At 46.4% G+C, this 19361-nt stretch overlaps 1 protein-coding gene across 1 annotated transcript in view; it reads right to left on the bottom strand.

Annotated features, from left to right (window-relative positions):
- The window catches only part of LOC139466820 (doublecortin domain-containing protein 1-like), a 61940-nt gene that overhangs the window by 5528 nt on the left and 37051 nt on the right, over positions 1 to 19361 (bottom strand). The window contains exons 26-37 of the mRNA XM_071248518.1: positions 19009 to 19174; positions 18161 to 18313; positions 15767 to 15958; positions 11772 to 11980; positions 11158 to 11228; positions 10029 to 10164; positions 9589 to 9848; positions 8632 to 8815; positions 7438 to 7635; positions 6379 to 6522; positions 5464 to 5565; positions 875 to 1011 (exon numbers count right to left, since the gene is read on the bottom strand). Of these exons, the coding sequence (XP_071104619.1) occupies positions 875 to 1011; positions 5464 to 5565; positions 6379 to 6522; positions 7438 to 7635; positions 8632 to 8815; positions 9589 to 9848; positions 10029 to 10164; positions 11158 to 11228; positions 11772 to 11980; positions 15767 to 15958; positions 18161 to 18313; positions 19009 to 19174 (1952 nt within the window). The remainder of the gene's footprint in view (positions 1 to 874; positions 1012 to 5463; positions 5566 to 6378; positions 6523 to 7437; positions 7636 to 8631; positions 8816 to 9588; positions 9849 to 10028; positions 10165 to 11157; positions 11229 to 11771; positions 11981 to 15766; positions 15959 to 18160; positions 18314 to 19008; positions 19175 to 19361) is intronic.

The raw sequence follows: 19361 nt of genomic DNA, 5'->3' as shown, positions 1-19361 counted from the left end.
TCTCACACAACAAACAGTGTCACACTCTCACACAACAAACAGTGTCACACTTAGGTACACACTCTCACACAACAAACAGTGTCACACTTAGGTACACACTCTCACACAACAAACAGTGTCACACTTAGGTAAACAATCTCACACAACAAACAGTGTCACACTCTCACACAACAAACAGTGTCACACTTAGGTACACACTCTCACACAACAAACAGTGTCACACTTAGGTACACACTCTCACACAACAAACAGTGTCACACTCTCACACAACAAACAGTGTCACACTCTCACACAACAAACAGTGTCACACTTAGGTACACACTCTCACACAACAAACAGTGTCACACTTAGGTACACACTCTCACACAACAAACAGTGTCACACTCTCACACAACAAACAGTGTCACACTTAGGTACACAATCTCACACAACAGTCACACAACATCTATGAACGGTGTCACACAATTTTACCATGTCACACAACAGTGTCAAATAACTATACCTTGTCAGACAAGTGTCACACAACTACAGTGCCATGAAACCACTATACAGTGCTACACAAGAATACCACACAATCATGCAGTGTCACACAATATCTATACAATGTCACAGAACTATACAATGTCACACAAGTGTACAGTTTCACACAGTGACTGATTCTGCACAAGTCTCAAATTTGTTGCAATTTGTGACACATTCCATTACCCACACAGCATGGTGATGGGTACATCAAGCGGGACTGTGAGTCGTGTAGTTAAGAAATGGATGACAAGATGATGAAAGTGATCTAGCTATGACCTCAAGATTACTGAACATTTTATTACCTGAAAATATTGACTCAAGTGTCCAGATGGTGAGTTCTAAGTGCACTTACCTCCAGCTTGTGGACAGTGTCATGTTTGTCCTGCTCCTGGGGGGTCAGCTGCTGCCATTGTCCTTGGATGACCACTGGCTGGGATGTGCTGAGAGTGGACTTGTACTCCCCGGGGCTCAGCTCATCCATGCGACGAGCTGCACAGACAGAACTCAACATTCACTCGGCTCTAATCAACAGACAGCCAGGAGGAAGCTGCACAGACAGAACTCAACATTCACTCGGCTCTAATCAACATGGCATAGAGGCCAGGAAAAACTGGACATCCGGGAGGAAGGTGACCACGATTGACAGAGGTGAATGCCAAGCACTCAGACAAAATGCCGTGCAACATTGTATCAGGGTACAGATTACATTGGAACATTCTCTCATGATATGTACCGTATATCGCTGTGTATAAGGCGACCCCACGTATAAGATGACCCCCCGTACACGCCTTCAAAATCAACCCAAAATCCTATACTCCGTGTATAAGGCGACCTGGAATGAAGCACATCACAAGTGCGCACATAAACCTTATATATGCAATAAAAATATGTTTATTTTGCGTTGTTTTTTCTACGATGATTGGTCGCGTGTGTGACTCCAGCACATGTTGCCATTTTGTGTTTACACGGTACGACACCAAATTGGTGCCCGTAAAATAAAATTCATTTATGAAGTAATAACATATAAGAGACAATAGTGAGTAATTTAATCGCCAATTAACTATGTTGTAACTAACTAGGCTTATATTTGCTTCACATTCAGCGTGTTTATTCCACAATCACTTATTCACACTGTCTCCAACAGTTGTTAATACATTTCAACTTTATTTGCAGAAATTATTAAACCTTATTCAAGGAAAAGAGATACAAATCATGTTTATGTATGTAAATAGTTACTGGAACAGTTATTTAGGACGAAATGTGAAGTTTTATTGTCAAATGCTGGGCTGGCTATCGCCGGTTGACATCGCCAATGGAAAAAAATGTGAGATCTTCAACTCCGTGTATATTCGACCCCCCTTCTTAACTACCTCATTTTAGGTACGAAAAACCTGCCTTATACATCTGACGCAACACACGTTTCTCTAGGATCTACACACATACACACATACAGACACACTAGCTTCACTACCCACCTTTCATCTGACGCAGCACATGTTTCTCTAGGATCTACACACATATACACATACAGACACACTAGCTTCACTACCCACCTTTCATCTGACGCAGCACATGTTTCTCTAGGAATTACACACATATACACATACAGACACACTAGCTTCACTACCCACCTTTCATCTGACGCAGCACATGTTTCTCTAGGATCTACACACATACACACATACAGACACACCAGCTTCACTACCCACCTTTCATCTGACGCAGCACATGTTTCTCTAGGATCTACACAAATACAGACACACTAGCTTCACTACTCACCTTTCATCTGACGCAGCACGTTTCTCTAGGATCTACACACATACAGACACACTAGCTTCACTACCCACCTTTCATCTGACGCAGCACGTTTCTCTAGGATCTACACACATACAGACACACTAGCTTCACTACCCACCTTTCATCTGACGCAACACGTTTCTCTAGGATCTACACACATACAGACACACTAGCTTCACTACCCACCTTTCATCTGACGCAGCACGTTTCTCTAGGATCTACACACATACAGACACACTAGCTTCACTACCCACCTTTCATCTGACGCAGCACGTTTCTCTAGGATCTACACACATACACACATACACACATACAGACACACTAGCTTCACTACCCACCTTTCATCTGACGCAGCACATGTTTCTCTAGGATCTACACAAATACAGACACACTAGCTTCACTACTCACCTTTCATCTGACGCAGCACGTTTCTCTAGGATCTACACACATACAGACACACTAGCTTCACTACCCACCTTTCATCTGACGCAGCACGTTTCTCTAGGATCTACACACATACAGACACACTAGCTTCACTACCCACCTTTCATCTGACGCAACACGTTTCTCTAGGATCTACACACATATACACATACAGACACACTAGCTTCACTACCCACCTTTCATCTGACGCAGCACGTTTCTCTAGGATCTACACACATACAGACACACTAGCTTCACTACCCACCTTTCATCTGACGCAGCACGTTTCTCTAGGATCTACACACATACACACATACAGACACACTAGCTTCACTACCCACCTTTCATCTGACGCAGCACATGTTTCTCTAGGATCTACACACATACAGACACACTAGCTTCACTACCCACCTTTCATCTGACGCAGCACATGTTTCTCTAGGATCTACACACATACACACAAACAGACACACTAGCTTCACTACCCACCTTTCATCTGAAGCAGCATGTTTCTCTATGATCTACACACATACAGACACACTAGCTTCACTACCCACCTTTCATCTGACGCAGCACGTTTCTCTAGGATCTACACACATACAGACACACTAGCTTCACTACCCACCTTTCATCTGACGCAGCACGTTTCTCTAGGATCTACACACATACACACAAACAGACACACTAGCTTCACTACCCACCTTTCATCTGACGCAGCATGTTTCTCTAGGATCTACACACATACAGACACACATACAGACACACCAGCTTCACTACCCACCTTTCATCTGACACAACACATGTTTCTCTAGGATCTACACAAATACACACATACAGACACACTACCTCCACTACCCACCTTTCATCTGACGCAGCACATGTTTCTCTAGGATCTACACACATACACACATACAGACACACTAGCTTCACTACTCACCTTTCATCTGACGTAGCACATGTTTCTCTAGGATCTACACACATACACACATACAGACACACTAGCTTCACTACTCACCTTTCATCTGACGCAGCACATGTTTCTCTAGGATCTACACACATACACACATACAGACACACTAGCTTCACTACTCACCTTTCATCTGACGTAGCACATGTTTCTCTAGGATCTACACACATACAGACACACCAGCTTCACTACCCACCTTTCATCTGAGGCAGCACATGTTTCTCTAGGATCTACACACACACACACATACAGACACACTAGCTTCACTACCCACCTTTCATCTGACACAACACATGTTTCTCTAGGATCTACACACATACACACAAACAGACACACTAGCTTCACTACCCACCTTTCATCTGACGCAGCACGTTTCTCTATGATCTACACACATACAGACACACTAGCTTCACTACTCACCTTTCATCTGACGCAGCACATGTTTCTCTAGGATCTACACAAATACAGACACACCAGCTTCACTACCCACCTTTCATCTGACGCAGCATGTTTCTCTAGGATCTACACACATACAGACACACTAGCTTCACTACCCACCTTTCATCTGACGCAGCACATGTTTCTCTAGGATCTACACACATACAGACACACTAGCTTCACTACCCACCTTTCATCTGACAAAACACATGTTTCTCTAGGATCTACACACATACACACATACAGACACACTAGCTTCACTACCCACCTTTCATCTGACGCAGCACGTTTCTCTATGATCTACACAAATACAGACACACTAGCTTCACTACTCACCTTTCATCTGACACAGCATGTTTCTCTATGATCTACACACATACAGACACACTAGCTTCACTACCCACCTTTCATCTGACGCAACACACGTTTCTCTAGGATCTACACACATACACACATACAGACACACTAGCTTCACTACCCACCTTTCATCTGACACAGCACATGTTTCTCTAGGATCTACACACATATACACATACAGACACACTAGCTTCACTACTCACCTTTCATCTGACGCAACACATGTTTCTCTAGGATCTACACACATACACACATACAGACACACTAGCTTCACTACCCACCTTTCATCTGACACAGCATGTTTCTCTATGATCTACACACATACACACATACAGACACACTAGCTTCACTACCCACCTTTCATCTGACGCAATACACGTTTCTCTAGGATCTACACACATATACACATACAGACACACTAGCTTCACTACCCACCTTTCATCTGACGCAATACACGTTTCTCTAGGATCTACACACATATACACATACAGACACACTAGCTTCACTACCCACCTTTCATCTGACGCAATACACGTTTCTCTAGGATCTACACACATACACACACACTAGCTTCACTACTCACCTTTTTTCCTGACGCAGCACGTTTCTCTAGGATCTACACACATACACACATACAGACACACTAGCTTCACTACCCACCTTTCATCTGACGCAGCACATGTTTCTCTAGGATCTACACAAATACAGACACACATACAGAAACACTAGCTTCACTACCCACCTTTCATCTGACACAGCACATGTTTCTCTAGGATCTACACACATACACACATACAGACACACTAGCTTCACTACTCACCTTTTTTCCTGACGCAGCACGTTTCTCTAGGATCTACACACATACACACATACAGACACACTAGCTTCACTACCCACCTTTCATCTGACGCAACACATGTTTCTCTAGGATCTACATACACACTAGCTTCACTACCCACCTTTCATCTGACGCAGCACATGTTTCTCTATGTCCAGATCGAGGGACACCTGCGCACGGAAGGCTCGCTTCTTCTTACGATTGATATCCTTTGACTCAACCACTGAAAACATATGCAAACAATAAGGAAGAGAATTTATGGATGTCAACTTCTTTATTCTGAGGAACACAACGTTTCTGATGGTATGCTTACTCCTTCATCACTTGAATGAAGGCAGAGAGCATCTATGCGCATGTACGAACAACAAAAGTAATAAGATAACAAAAGGTGGAAACTTAACAAGGAAGCCAACAGATGATTGGCGCTGATAGGTGATTAGCAACAGACAATGGAAGCCAACACTTTACAGTAATTAGCACTGATAGTTATGGACAACTGGAAGCCAGGACTAAAGAAACAATGATTGGTATTTGGCAATGGAACAATGGGGAAATGGGAGGCCAGGGGTATTTAGGTAAAAGAATAGAAATAGAGAAGGCCAATGGAAGCCAGCTAGATAATTGGCACCGACAAAGATCAAAGCAATAAGTCCCAAGCACTAGGTAGTTCCTACTACTCGAACAAGCTCCTACTACCCAGATCAGCTCCTACTACCCAGATCAGCTTCTACTACCCAGATCAGCTCCTACTGCCCGGACCAGCTCCTACTACCCGGACAAGCTCCTACTACTGGGACCAGCTGCTACTACTCGGACCAGCTCCTACTACCAAGATCAGCTCCTACTACTTTGACCAGCTCCTACTACTTTGACCAGCTCCTACTACTCGGACCAGCTCCTACTACCCAGACCAGCTGCTATTACCCGGACCAGCTCCTACTACTCGGACCAGCTCCTACTACCCAGACCAGCTGCTACTACCCGGACCAGCTCCTACTACTCGGACCAGCTTCCTCATACTCCGGCCAGCTCCTACCTTCTGGTGGAACGAAGTTCTTGCCGCTGGAGACCCACAGCTCGATGGGGTATCTGAGGATGGTCTCGAGCGGCGGCAGCGGCACCCGGCTGAGCAGCTCCTCCCTCTTCCGCTCCACCTTCCTCGTCTCCTGGGAGTCCAGCTCTGAGACACAACGGGGCATGTTTGAGACTTTCTGTCATGACGTCAAAATGTGACTGTAGTCGGAAATATCACTGTCATATGCTTCTTGATATATCCATCCCCCCCTCTCTCCATACCCCTTGAACACACAAGCGTTATTCCCTCCCCCAGCTTCGGACTAACTTCTCCAGCCTCCCATCCAAACATCCCCTCCAAACCCACCTGTCTTCTCCTCCCTGACACTTCCAACCCTCTCCACAGCCCCCCACCCAAACATCCCCATCAAACCCACCTGTCTTCACCTCCCTGACACTTCCAACCCTCTCCACAGCCTCCCACCCCAACATCCCCTCCAAACCCACCTGTCTTCACCTCCTTGACACCTCCAACCCTCTCCTCAGCCTCCCACTCAAACATCCCTTCAAAACCCACCTGTCTTCTCCTCCCTGACACCTCCAACCCTCTCCACAGCCTCCCACCCAAACATCCCCTCAAAACCCACCTGTCTTCTCCACAGCCTCCCACCCCAACATCCCCTCAAAACCCACCTGTCTTCTCCTCCCTGACACCTCCAACCCTCTCCACAGCCTCCCACCCAAACATCCCCTCAAAACCCACCTGTCTTCTCCTCCCTGACACCTCCAACCCTCTCCACAGCCTCCCACCCAAACATCCCCTCAAAACCCACCTGTCTTCTCCACAGCCTCCCACCCAAACATCCCCTCAAAACCCACCTGTCTTCTCCTCCCTGACACCTCCAACCCTCTCCACAGCCTCACACCCAAATATCCCCTCAAAACCCACCTGTCTTCTCCTCCCTGACACCTCCAGCCCTCTCCACAGCCTCACACCCAAATATCCCCTCAAAACCCACCTGTCTTCTCCTCCCTGACACCTCTCCACAGCCTCCCACCCCAACATCCCCTCAAAACCCACCTGTCTTCTCCTCCCTGGCATCCTGTTCCTCCCCAACATCCCCCGCCCCTCTCTCCTCCGCGTCGCCACCACCACGCTCATCCTCATCAAACTGTTCCATGTTCTGCATGGCACGGGCAAGCTGTGAGTGCACCTCCTGCGAGGCTTGGTCCTGGAGGCCCACCCTGTTGTCTCCACCTTCGGGTATCGGGGTACCTGCTACAACCCATTTGGACATTTTACAATTCTTGAATCAAATTGAATATATCTGAAGGATCATTTGCATTTCAGAGCAAGTTAATCTATCACATCTGCAAACTGGTATCATTATATATATTTTTCTTCTTGGTGCCTTGATGTAAATGAAGTCCAAGATTTGTGAAACTAAACCTATTTAGTCTTTCAAATGCAATTCCCAGCTGATGAGGGTAGGGTAAGGATGCGGACATGTAAGTGACGCGTGAAGACGGATCTCACACTCACATTGATGAGGGCAATGTAGGGTAAGGATGCGGACATGTAAGTGACACGTGAAGACGATCTCACACTCACATTGATGAGGGAAATGTAGGGTAAGGATGTGGACATGTAGGGTAAGGATGTGGACATGTAGGGTAAGGATGTGGACATGTAAGTGACTCGTGAAGACGATCTCACACTCACATTGATGAGGGCAATGTAGGGTAAGGATGCGGACATGTAAGTGACACGTGAAGACGATCTCACACTCACATTGATGAGGGTAATGTAGGGTAAGGATCTGGACATTTAAGTGACTCGTGAAGACGATCTCACACTTACACTGATGAGGGCAATGTAGGGTAAGGATGTGGACATGTAAGTGACGCGTGAAGACGATCTCACACTCACATTGATGAGGGTAATGTCGGGTAAGGATGCGGACATGTAAGTGACACGTAAAGACGATCTCACACTCACATTGATGAGGGAAATGTAGGGTAAGGATGCGGACATGTAAGTGACTCGTGAAGACGATCTCACACTCACATTGATGAGGGCAATGTAGGGTAAGGATGCGGACATGTAAGTGACACGTGAAGACGATCTCACACTCACATTGATGAGGGAAATGTAGGGTAAGGATGTGGGCATGTAAGTGACACGTGAAGACGATCTCACACTCACATTGATGAGGGAAATGTAGGGTAAGGATGTGGACATGTAAGTGACACGTGAAGACGATCTCACACTCACATTGCTCACTGTCGCTGTTCTCCATCATGATGATCTTCTCGATGCGGTCGGCCATGACAGCCTTGTAGTTCTCCACGGCCCAGTCCACCAGATCGTCCATGTCCAGGATCAGCACTCCGTCCTCCGTGTACAGTCGCGTTGCTGGCTTGTTCAGCCTCAGCTGATGCGTGCACTGGTTCAGGATCTGGGGACACACGCATCATCGAAATGAAACATCCTCTCTAGGTCTGTGACCCGATCCGTACCCTGTGTGCCATGTGTTCCCCTGTACATTGTGTGTGACCTGTGACACTTCCTGTATACATTGTGTGTGACACTTCCCCTGTACATTGTGTGTGACCTGTGACACTTCCTGTATACATTGTGTGTGACCTGTGACACTTCCCCTGTACATTGTGTGTGACCTGTGACACTTCCCCTGTACATTGTGTGTGACCTGTGACACTTCCCCTGTACATTGTGTGTGACACTTCCCCTGTACATTGTGTGTGACACTTCCCCTGTGCATTGTGTGACCTGTGACACTTCCCCTGTACATTGTGTGAGACCTGTGACACTTCTAGACACTTCCCCTGCATGCTGTGACCTATGACCCAACCTACCCCTGCATGTTGTGACCTATGACCCAACCTACCCCTGCATGCTGTGACCTATGACCAAACCTACCCCTGCATGTTGTGACCTATGACTCAACCTGCTCCTGCATGCTGTGACCTATGACCCAACCTACCCCTGCATGTTGTGACCTTTGACCCAAACCACCCCTGCATGCAGTCACCTATGACCCAACCTATCCCTGCATGTTGTGACCTCTGACCCAAACCACCCCTGCATGCAGTCACCTATGACCCAACCTACCCCTGCATGTTGTGACCTCTGACCCAAACCATCCCTGCATGCAGTGACCTATGACCACAACCACCCCTGCAGGCTGTGTGACCTCTAATCCAAACCTACCCCTTGTATGCTAGATCCGTACACCTTCTCGCCAGCCCTCATTCTGCCCTCTCCATTCTTGTACATGAGCAGCTTCACAGTCCGCACAGACTTGGCTGCGGAGATCTGCCTGGCGATAGTCTTGACGCTGGTCTCATCCCGGAGTGTTGTCAGACTCTCCTCCCAGTTGTGCAGACTGATCTCCGCCTCAGGAGTCGACAGGTCCACCTTGCCATTCAGCACACAGAAACTTCCCACATGCCGCAACTTCAGCTTCTTAGCTGCAGACACAAAACATCCTCTGTCCAGCAGCATCTCTCAACAAGTTCAACTTTATCTCCTCTTAAGAATTATTTTGTAACCATTTTGCTATGCTACCTAACCAATGCTAGCTTCCTTTCCCACTTCTGATAAAAAAACTTTGACATTTCTTCCCTGATATGAATGAATGACTCCCCTACCTTGTCCCATGGCACAGGCGAAGGGCTTGTTGTTGGGGAGTCGCTGCAGCTTGAAGCGCCCTCTCATGGCCCGGGCACAAGACAGACAGACCCGAATGTCGCGGTTCTTCCTGTCATTCACTTCTGCAATGTAGCCCTGTCGGAAATACAAACACCTTCGTCTTAAGTTCACTTAGATAATAACCTACGAGTCAGAGGATCATTTTGTCAAGTGTTTACGGTCGACACGGAACAGTTTCTAGGCTGAACAATTCATCATATCCACAAAGCTATTCGTACAAAACCCCTTCCACCATTCTTCATTACCCACATTTATTGCAGTGTAGTGTCGTTTAATTAGACAGCTATTCTTAGCAGCATGAAGCTTTCCGTTTAACTCAAAATGGGGTACTTATTAGGGCTGCAACGAAAACACTATATGGCGAATATGATTAATATCATGAATAAATGGCAACGGATACAAATATTATTTCATGAATACAATAACAAGTCAGCAGCTGATTATTTGTTATCTTCAGTGAAACATAACAACATAAATTCTTTGACATGGTTTGTTCATTATTAATATATTATATATTTATATACTGCACTTATCCAGATACTAGTATCTGCTCAAATGTGACAATGACCAGTGACCACAATACTGTCAAACAAAATGTTATAAGAGTGTGGTCTTTAAAGAAATCTATGCATATAATATGTTCTTATGGATATTTTTAGGTACAGGGAATGTAAATGCACATGATTGCATAATCTAGTGGCCCCCAATAACAAATTCAATTCATGAATGGATAAAGTTCGATTCACCGAATACGGGAGTGAATCGTAACAGCCCTAGTACTTATTATGATAGCGAGTGTGTATGGTTTTACACCGCTTTAAGCAATATTCCGCAATATCACGGTGGGGGACACCAGAAATGGGCTTCACACATTGAACCCATGTTGGAACGAACCCTGGCCTTCGGCGCGACCAGCGAACACTTTAACCACTAGGCTACGCGACCGCCCCTATTATGATAGAATGATATGTTTCCAGTGGGTCCTGGGTAGTTATCAGTACAGAATGGACATGTAATACAACGGCGGATAGTGGACCACACAAAGAAAGGTTTTAACTGCCGACTCACCGGCTGATCGATGACAGCAGCATGGGATACAGAGGATGTGCAGACGTCCGCCCGGTTGGCTGCTGTTATCTCTGAAACAGAAATGGAGGACTCCTTCACTTCCCATAAAGGCAGAACACTCATTTGCTTCTCATGAACAAGGAGAATTCATTCACTTCTCATGTTTGTTCGCTGAACCCACCTTTATCGTACTGGTCGGCTTAGAAGGCGTATATAAAGCCGGTCTCTGCATCGTAGCGCCACCACTGGTGAGCCTTGCCATACTGAACCCACCTTTATCGTACTGGTCGGCGTAGAAGGCTTATATAAAGCCTGTCTCTGCATCGTAGCGCCACCACTGGTGAGCCTTGCCATACTGAACCCACCTTTATCGTACTGGTAGGCGTATATAAAGCCTGTCTCTGCATCGTAGCGCCACCGCTGGTGAGCCTTGCCATACTGAACCCACCTTTATCGTACTGGTAGGTGTATATAAAGCCTGTCTCTGCATCGTAGCGCCACCGCTGGTGAGCCTTGCCATGCTGAACCCACCTTTATCGTACTGGTAGGTGTATATAAAGCCTGTCTCTGCATCGTAGCGCCACCGCTGGTGAGCCTTGCCATACTGAACCCACCTTTATCGTACTGGTCGGCGTAGAAGGCGTATATAAAGCCGGTCTCTGCATCGTAGCGCCACCGCTGGTGAGCCTTGCCATACTGGTTGAGTCGGCGAGCCTGCAGTGTCACTGCACACCCTGTGAAGGTCAAGGGACGGTTGTCGCCGTGGACGCTGGGCATCGCAATGGTCAGCGCCATCTGCTGGTTGTACTTGGAGCAGATCTCACTGGGGAATAGTGATATAAGACAGGATAAGTGGGATTTGTACTTGGAGCAGATCTCACTTGGGAACAACGATGTGTCCATCCCTTTTATTCCATGGCTTGGTCAACTATTTGGGACACTGTAATGATGTAATCAACTGTCTGGGACACTGTAACGACATTGTCAACTGTCTGGGACACTGTAATGACGTGGTCAACTATCTGGGACATAGTAATGATGTGGTCAACTATCTGGGACACTGTAATGACGTGGTCAACTATTTGGGACACAGTAATGACATTGTCAACTGTCTGGGACACTGTAATGACGTGGTCAACTATCTGGGACACAGTAATGACATTGTCAACTGTCTGGGACACTGCAATGACGTGGTCAACTATTTGGGACACTGTAATGATGTAATCAACTGTCTGGGACACAGTAATGACGTGGTCAACTATCTGGGACACAGTAATGACGTAGTCAACTGTCTGGGACACTGTAATAACGTAGTCAACTGTCTGGGACAATGTAATGATGTGGGCAACTATCTGGGACACTGTAATGATGTGGTCAACTGTCTGGGACACTGTAATGACGTGGTCAACTATCTGGGACACAGTAATGACGTAGTCAACTGTCTGGGACACTGTTATGACGTAGTCAACAGTCTGGGACACAGTAATGACGTAGTCAACTGTCTGGGACACTGTAATGACATGGTCAACTGTCTGGGACACTGGAATGACAAGGTCAACTGTCTGGGACACTGTAATGACAAGGTCAACTGTCTGGGACACAGTAATGACGTAGTCAACTATCTGGGACACAGTAATGAGGTGGTCAACTGTCTGGGACACTGTAATGATGTGGTCAACTGTCTGGGACACTGTAATGACAAGGTCAACTGTATGGGACAATGTAATGATGTGGGCAACTATCTGGGACACTGTAATGATGTGGTCAACTGTCTGGGACACTGTAATGACGTGGTCAACTATCTGGGACACAGTAATGACGTAGTCAACTGTCTGGGACACTGTTATGACGTCGTCAACTGTCTGGGACACAGTAATGACGTAGTCAACTGTCTGGAACACTGTAATGACGTGGTCAACTGTCTGGGACACTGTAATGACAAGGTCAACTGTCTGGGACACTGTAATGACAAGGTCAACTGTCTGGGACACAGTAATGACGTAGTCAACTATCTGGGACACAGTAATGAGGTGGTCAACTGTCTGGGACACTGTAATGATGTGGTCAACTGTCTGGGACACTGTTATGACAAGGTCAACTGTCTGGGACACGGTAATGATCTGGTCAACTAATTGGGACACAGTAATGACGTGGTCAACTATCTGGGACACAGTAATGACGTAGTCAACTATCTGGGACACTGTAATGATGTAATCAACTGTCTGGGACACTGGAATGACGTGGTCAACTGTCTGGGACACAGTAATGATGTGGTCAACTGTCTGGGACACAGTAATGATGTAATCAGCTGTCTGGGACACGGTAATGATGTAATCAGCTGTCTGGGACACGGTAATGACATTGTCAACTGTCTGGGACACTTTAACGATGTAATCAACTGTCTGGGACACTGTAATGACAAGGTCAACTGTCTGGGACACTGTAATGATGTCAACTGTCTGGGACACTGTAATGACGTGGTCAACTATCTGGGACACAGTAATGAGGTGGTCAATTGTCTGGGACACTGTAATGACAAGGTCAACTGTCTGGGACACTGTAATGACAAGGTCAACTGTCTGGGACACGGTAATGATGTGGTCAACTATCTCGGACACTGTAATGACGTGGTCAACTGTCTGGGACACTGTAATGACATTGTCAACTGTCTAAGACACTGTAATGACATTGTCAACTGTCTGGGACACTGTAATGACGTGGTCAATTGTCTGGGACACTGTAATGACGTGGTCAACTGTCTGGGACACGGTAATAACGTGGTCAATTGTCTGGGACACTGTAACGATGTGGTCAACTATCTGGGACACAGTAATGACAAGGTCAACTATCTGGGACACTGTAATGACAAGGTCAACTATCTGGGACACTGTAATGACAAGGTCAACTATCTGGGACATTGTAATGACAAGGTCAACTATCTGGGACACTGTAATGACGTGGTCAACTGTCTGGGACACTGTAATGACGTGGTCAACTATCTGGGACACAGTAATGACGTGGTCAACTGTCTGGGACATTGTTACGACATTGTCAACTGTCTGGGACACTGTTATGACGTGGTCAACTGTCTTGGACACTGTAATGATGTAATCAGCTGTCTGGGACACGGTAATGACGTGGTCAACTATCTGGGACACTGTAATGATGTGGTCAACTGTCTGGGACACGGTAATGACGTGGTCAACTATCTGGGACACGGTATTGACATTGTCAACTGTCTGGGACACTGTAATGACGTGGTCAACTGTCTTGGACACTGTAACGATGTAATCAGCTGTCTGGGACACGGTAATGACGTGGTCAACTGTCTGGGACACTGTAATGACGTGGTCAACTGTCTGGGACACTGTAATGACGTGGTCAACTATCTGGGACACAGTAATGACGTAGTCAACTGTCTGGGACACTGTTACGACATTGTCAACTGTCTGGGACACTGTAATGACGTGGTCAACTGTCTGGGACACTGTAATGATGTAATCAGCTGTCTGGGACACGGTAATGATGTAATCAGCTGTCTGGGACACGGTAATGACGTGGTCAACTATCTGGGACACTGTAATGACGTGGTCAACTGTCTGGGACACTGTAATGACAAGGTCAACTGTCTGGGACACTGGAATGACGTCAACTGTCTGGGACACTGTAATGACGTGGTCAACTATCTGGGACACTGTAATGACATGGTCAACTGTCTGGGACACTGTAATGACAAGGTCAACTGTCTGGGACACGGTAATGACAAGGTCAACTGTCTGGGACACGGTAATGATGTGGTCAACTATCTCGGACACTGTAATGATGTCAACTGTCTGGGACACTGTAATGACGTGGTCAACTGTCTGGGACACGGTAATAACGTGGTCAATTGTCTGGGACACTGTAACGATGTGGTCAACTATCTGGGACACAGTAATGACAAGGTCAACTATCTGGGACACTGTAATGACAAGGTCAACTATCTGGGACATTGTAATGACGTGGTCAACTATCTGGGACACTGTAATAACGTGGTCAACTATCTGGGACACAGTAATGATGTGGTCAACTATCTGGGACACTGTAATGACAAGGTCAACTCTCTGGGACACTGTAATGACAAGGTCAACTATCTGGGACACTGTAAAGACGTCAACTGTCTGGGACACTGTAATGATGTGGTCAACTGTCTGGGACACTGTAATGACGTGGTCAACTGTCTGGGACACTGTAATGACATGGTCAACTGTCTGGGACACTGTAATGACAAGGTCAACTGTCTGGGACATAGTAATGACGTGGTCAACTATGTGGGACACTGTAATGAATTGGTCAACTGTCTGGGACACTGTAAAGACGTCAACTGTCTGGGACACTGTAATGACAAGGTCAACTGTCTGGGACACTGTAATGACGTGTTCAACTATGTGGGACACTGTAATGAATTGGTCAACTGTCTGGGACACTGTAAAGACATCAACAGTCTAGGACACTGTAATGACAAGGTAAACTATCTGTGACACTGTAATGATGTCAATTGTCTTGGACAGTGTAATGACCTAGGGTACAAAGTGTTTCCCGCTACCCTGTAATGAACACAGCTGCCTACCCATTTTCCTTCATGACCCAGCGCTGGTTGATATCGTCTGGCCGCCGCTTCTGCAGGTACACATCGATGACCCGCCCCTCCTGTTCCTGGACCCCCAGCACCAGGCTGTGATTGGCTGAACACGCAATGAAGCCGTCCTCGTACACGAACCGCTGGAGCGTGTCCCTGGACACACGGGGGGATGGGCGAGGCCTGTTGTGTCAAGAGAAGACAGCATCATGTTCTAGTGTTGTGTCATGAGAAGATGGCATCATGTTCTAGTGTTGTGTCAGGAGAAGACAGCATCATGTTCTAGTGTTGTGTCATGAGAAGATGGCATCATGTTATAGTGTTGTGTCATGAGAAGACGGCATCATGTTCTAGTGTTGTGTCAAGAGAAGACAGCATCATGTTCTAGTGTTGTGTCAAGAGAAGACAGCATCATGTTCTAGTGTTGTGTCAGGAGAAGATGGCATCATGTTCTAGCGTTGTGTCGAGAGAAGACGGCATCATGTTCTAATGTTGTGTCGAGAGAAGACAGCATCATGTTCTAGTGCTGTGTCAGGAGAAGATGGCATCATGTTCTAGTGTTGTGTCAAGAGAAGACGGCATCATGTTCTAATGTTGTGTCGAGAGAAGCCAGCATCATGTTCTAGTGTTGTGTCAAGAGAATACGGCATCATGTTCTAGTGTTGTGTCGACAGAAGACGGCATCATGTTCTAGTGTTGTGTCGAGAGAAGACGTCATCATGTTCTAGTGTTGTGTCATGCTGTGTTATGTGGTCATGTTGTGTCATGTTGTTAAACACTGCACTAAGCAATATTTCAGCTACATGACGCCGGTCTGCAAATAATCAAATCCGGACCATAAAGTCCAGTGATTGATATCTAGAGCATCACTCTACGCAATTGGGACACGATGACATGCATCATCCAAGTCGGCAAGCCCGAAAACACGATCCTGTAACTTGCCGCTTACAACAAGTATAGTCGTCTTTTCCGACAAGCATGGGTTGCTGAAGACCTATTGTAACCCAGATCTTCATGAGGGAATAATGATAGTATTCATGAAATACATATATATATGTCGTACTCTCAAAATACATCTCTTTCACAGATCTTCACTGGGGCAGCATCACAAGTGTGATCTTAAATTCCCATGCAGTCAGCTAAAGTCATAGGGTTGAAAATGCAAGAACAATGACCCACGTCTAAATATCTTTCACAAGCTGCAGCTAAAAACAGAGAAATAACCAATCTGATTACTTGTTTCACACATTTTCTTTGCTAAGAGATGAGGTGAGGTGAAAAGGGGTTTAAAGTCGCATCAAAGATTATTGCACTCATATAGCATGCGTATGTTTGTGTGTGGCTGCCTGTACTAGTCAGAAGTAAAACCGACTTTATAGTGCCATCCCACTGAGATACCATGCCATAGTTTAACATGAATACCCCACTCAGACACAGAAAACTGACTCCTAACTGACCAGTCCTTGTTTGAGCCGCTTAATGCTTAAAAAAATAATGCCAGGCAGGGTAACAACAAGTACAATTTGGGGGGGGGGGGCTGCTGCTGGGGACCTGATCTGATCTGTCCTGGAATTCCTACAGGAAGACAAGCATGGGTGTGCTGGGGACCTGATCTGCCCTGGAATTCCTACAGGAAGACAAGCATGGGTGCTGGGGACCTGATCTGATCTGTCCTGGAACCCCTACAGGACAACAAGCATTGGTGCTGGGGACCTGATCTGTCCTGGAACCCCTACAGGAAGACAAGCATGGGTGCTGGGGACCTCATCTGTCCTGGAACCCCTACAGGAAGACAAGCATGGGTGCTGGGGACCTCATCTGTCCTGGAACCCCTACAGGAAGACAAGCATGGGTGCTGGGGACCTGATCTGTCCTGGAACCCCTACAGGAAGACAAGCATAGGTGCTGGGTACCTGATCTGTCCTGGAACCCCTACAGGACAACAAGCATTGGTGCTGGGGACCTCATCTGTCCTGGAATTCCTACAGGAAGACAAGCACGGGTGTTTGGGACCTGATCTGTCCTGGAATCCTTACAGGACATACAAGCATGGATGCTTGGTACCTGATCTGTCCTGGAACCCCTACAGGACAACAAGCATTGGTGCTGGGGACCTGATCTGTCCTGGAATCCCTACAGGAAGACAAGCATGGGTGCTGGGGACCTGATCTGTCCTGGAACCCCTACAGGAAGACAAGCATGGGTGCTGGGGACCTCATCTGTCCTGGAACCCCTACAGGAAGACAAGCATGGGTGCTGGGGACCTCATCTGTCCTGGAACCCCTACAGGAAGACAAGCATGGGTGCTGGGGACCTCATCTGTCCTGGAACCCCTACAGGAAGACAAGCATGGGTGCTGGGGACCCATCCTCTCCTATTCCTCACCGATATTTCTCATACAGGTCCTTGTTTGAGTACTTGACTGCCTCTGGGTCGCTGTCATCAAAACTGTTGCCGACATTCACCAGTCTCTCCCAGGGCCAGCGCAGGGTGTCCAAGCGTTTCTCAGACTTTAAGTGGGCACGGTGGTGGGCGTTGCTATAACAGAAAGTAAGACATATAATTACATCACAGCACCAGTAGCTCAACAAAATACTCAACTTTGGACAATGATTAATACTCATGAAAATAGGCAACAACAAGAGAAAGGAATTACTGTTACAAATTCTGAAAAAGTCACTGATATTTAATCCGATTAATATACAAAAATAAAATAAGAGATCAATGAAAGTTAAACAAGTCAATCATCTTAGCATGTAATGATATGATAACTAATACAGTGAGTGATTGAATGATGTTTTATGCCAGGGTCATCAATAATCCAGTCCTATCCTAGCAACCTTAAATAATTAATACGGGCCAGTGGTTGAAAGCATGACCACACTGTACACATGGTAATCATTCAATCGTTATTTGGGACAGGGGATTCTGGGTAAGAATATAGGTCCCCAGCAACATTGGCTGGTTGTAAGAGGCAACTGAATGGGCTGTCAGACTCAGCCATTTGGTTTATTGCATGTACATGATATGGTTATAATATCAATCTCTGTATTGTCGGGTCTAGACTCAGTTATTTCCGTCATATTGTTGGAATATTGCTGAGTGCGTTGTCAAACAAACATGCCTTATTTCAGGCATTTTTCTGGACAAGCGAGAGTGCCTGGGACGACATTGGATGAAGATTACTATATTGGTAATAATGATTAAACAATATACAAGACAAAGTATCATACAGGTGTTCCGTTGTGAAATCCTCCTCCCCCTGATCTTCCTCCTGTCTGGCTGTTGTGTTAACCTCCCTGGCACGCTCCTCTGCCTCATCTTCCTCCCGAGTCCAACATTTGTTGACAACGACCTTCACATTGGGAGTCAGGCCCCCCTCCATCTCCATCACAAAACCTGGAAGTATATCACCAGCGTCACACCACCCTCGATCTACATCACAAAACCTGGAAGTATATCACCAGCGTCACAACACCCTCGATCTACATCACAAAACCTGGAAGTATATCAACAGCGTCACACCACCCTCGATCTACATCACAAAACCTGGAAGTATATCACCAGCGTCACACCACCCTCGATC

Source organism: Haliotis cracherodii, unplaced genomic scaffold, assembly GCF_022045235.1.
Source record: "Haliotis cracherodii isolate W230 unplaced genomic scaffold, xgHalCrac1.p SCAF_19, whole genome shotgun sequence".
NCBI lineage: Eukaryota > Metazoa > Mollusca > Gastropoda > Lepetellida > Haliotidae > Haliotis > Haliotis cracherodii.
The sequence above is the reverse complement of the archived record's forward strand: the minus strand, read 5'-3'. Positions and strand labels throughout refer to the sequence as shown.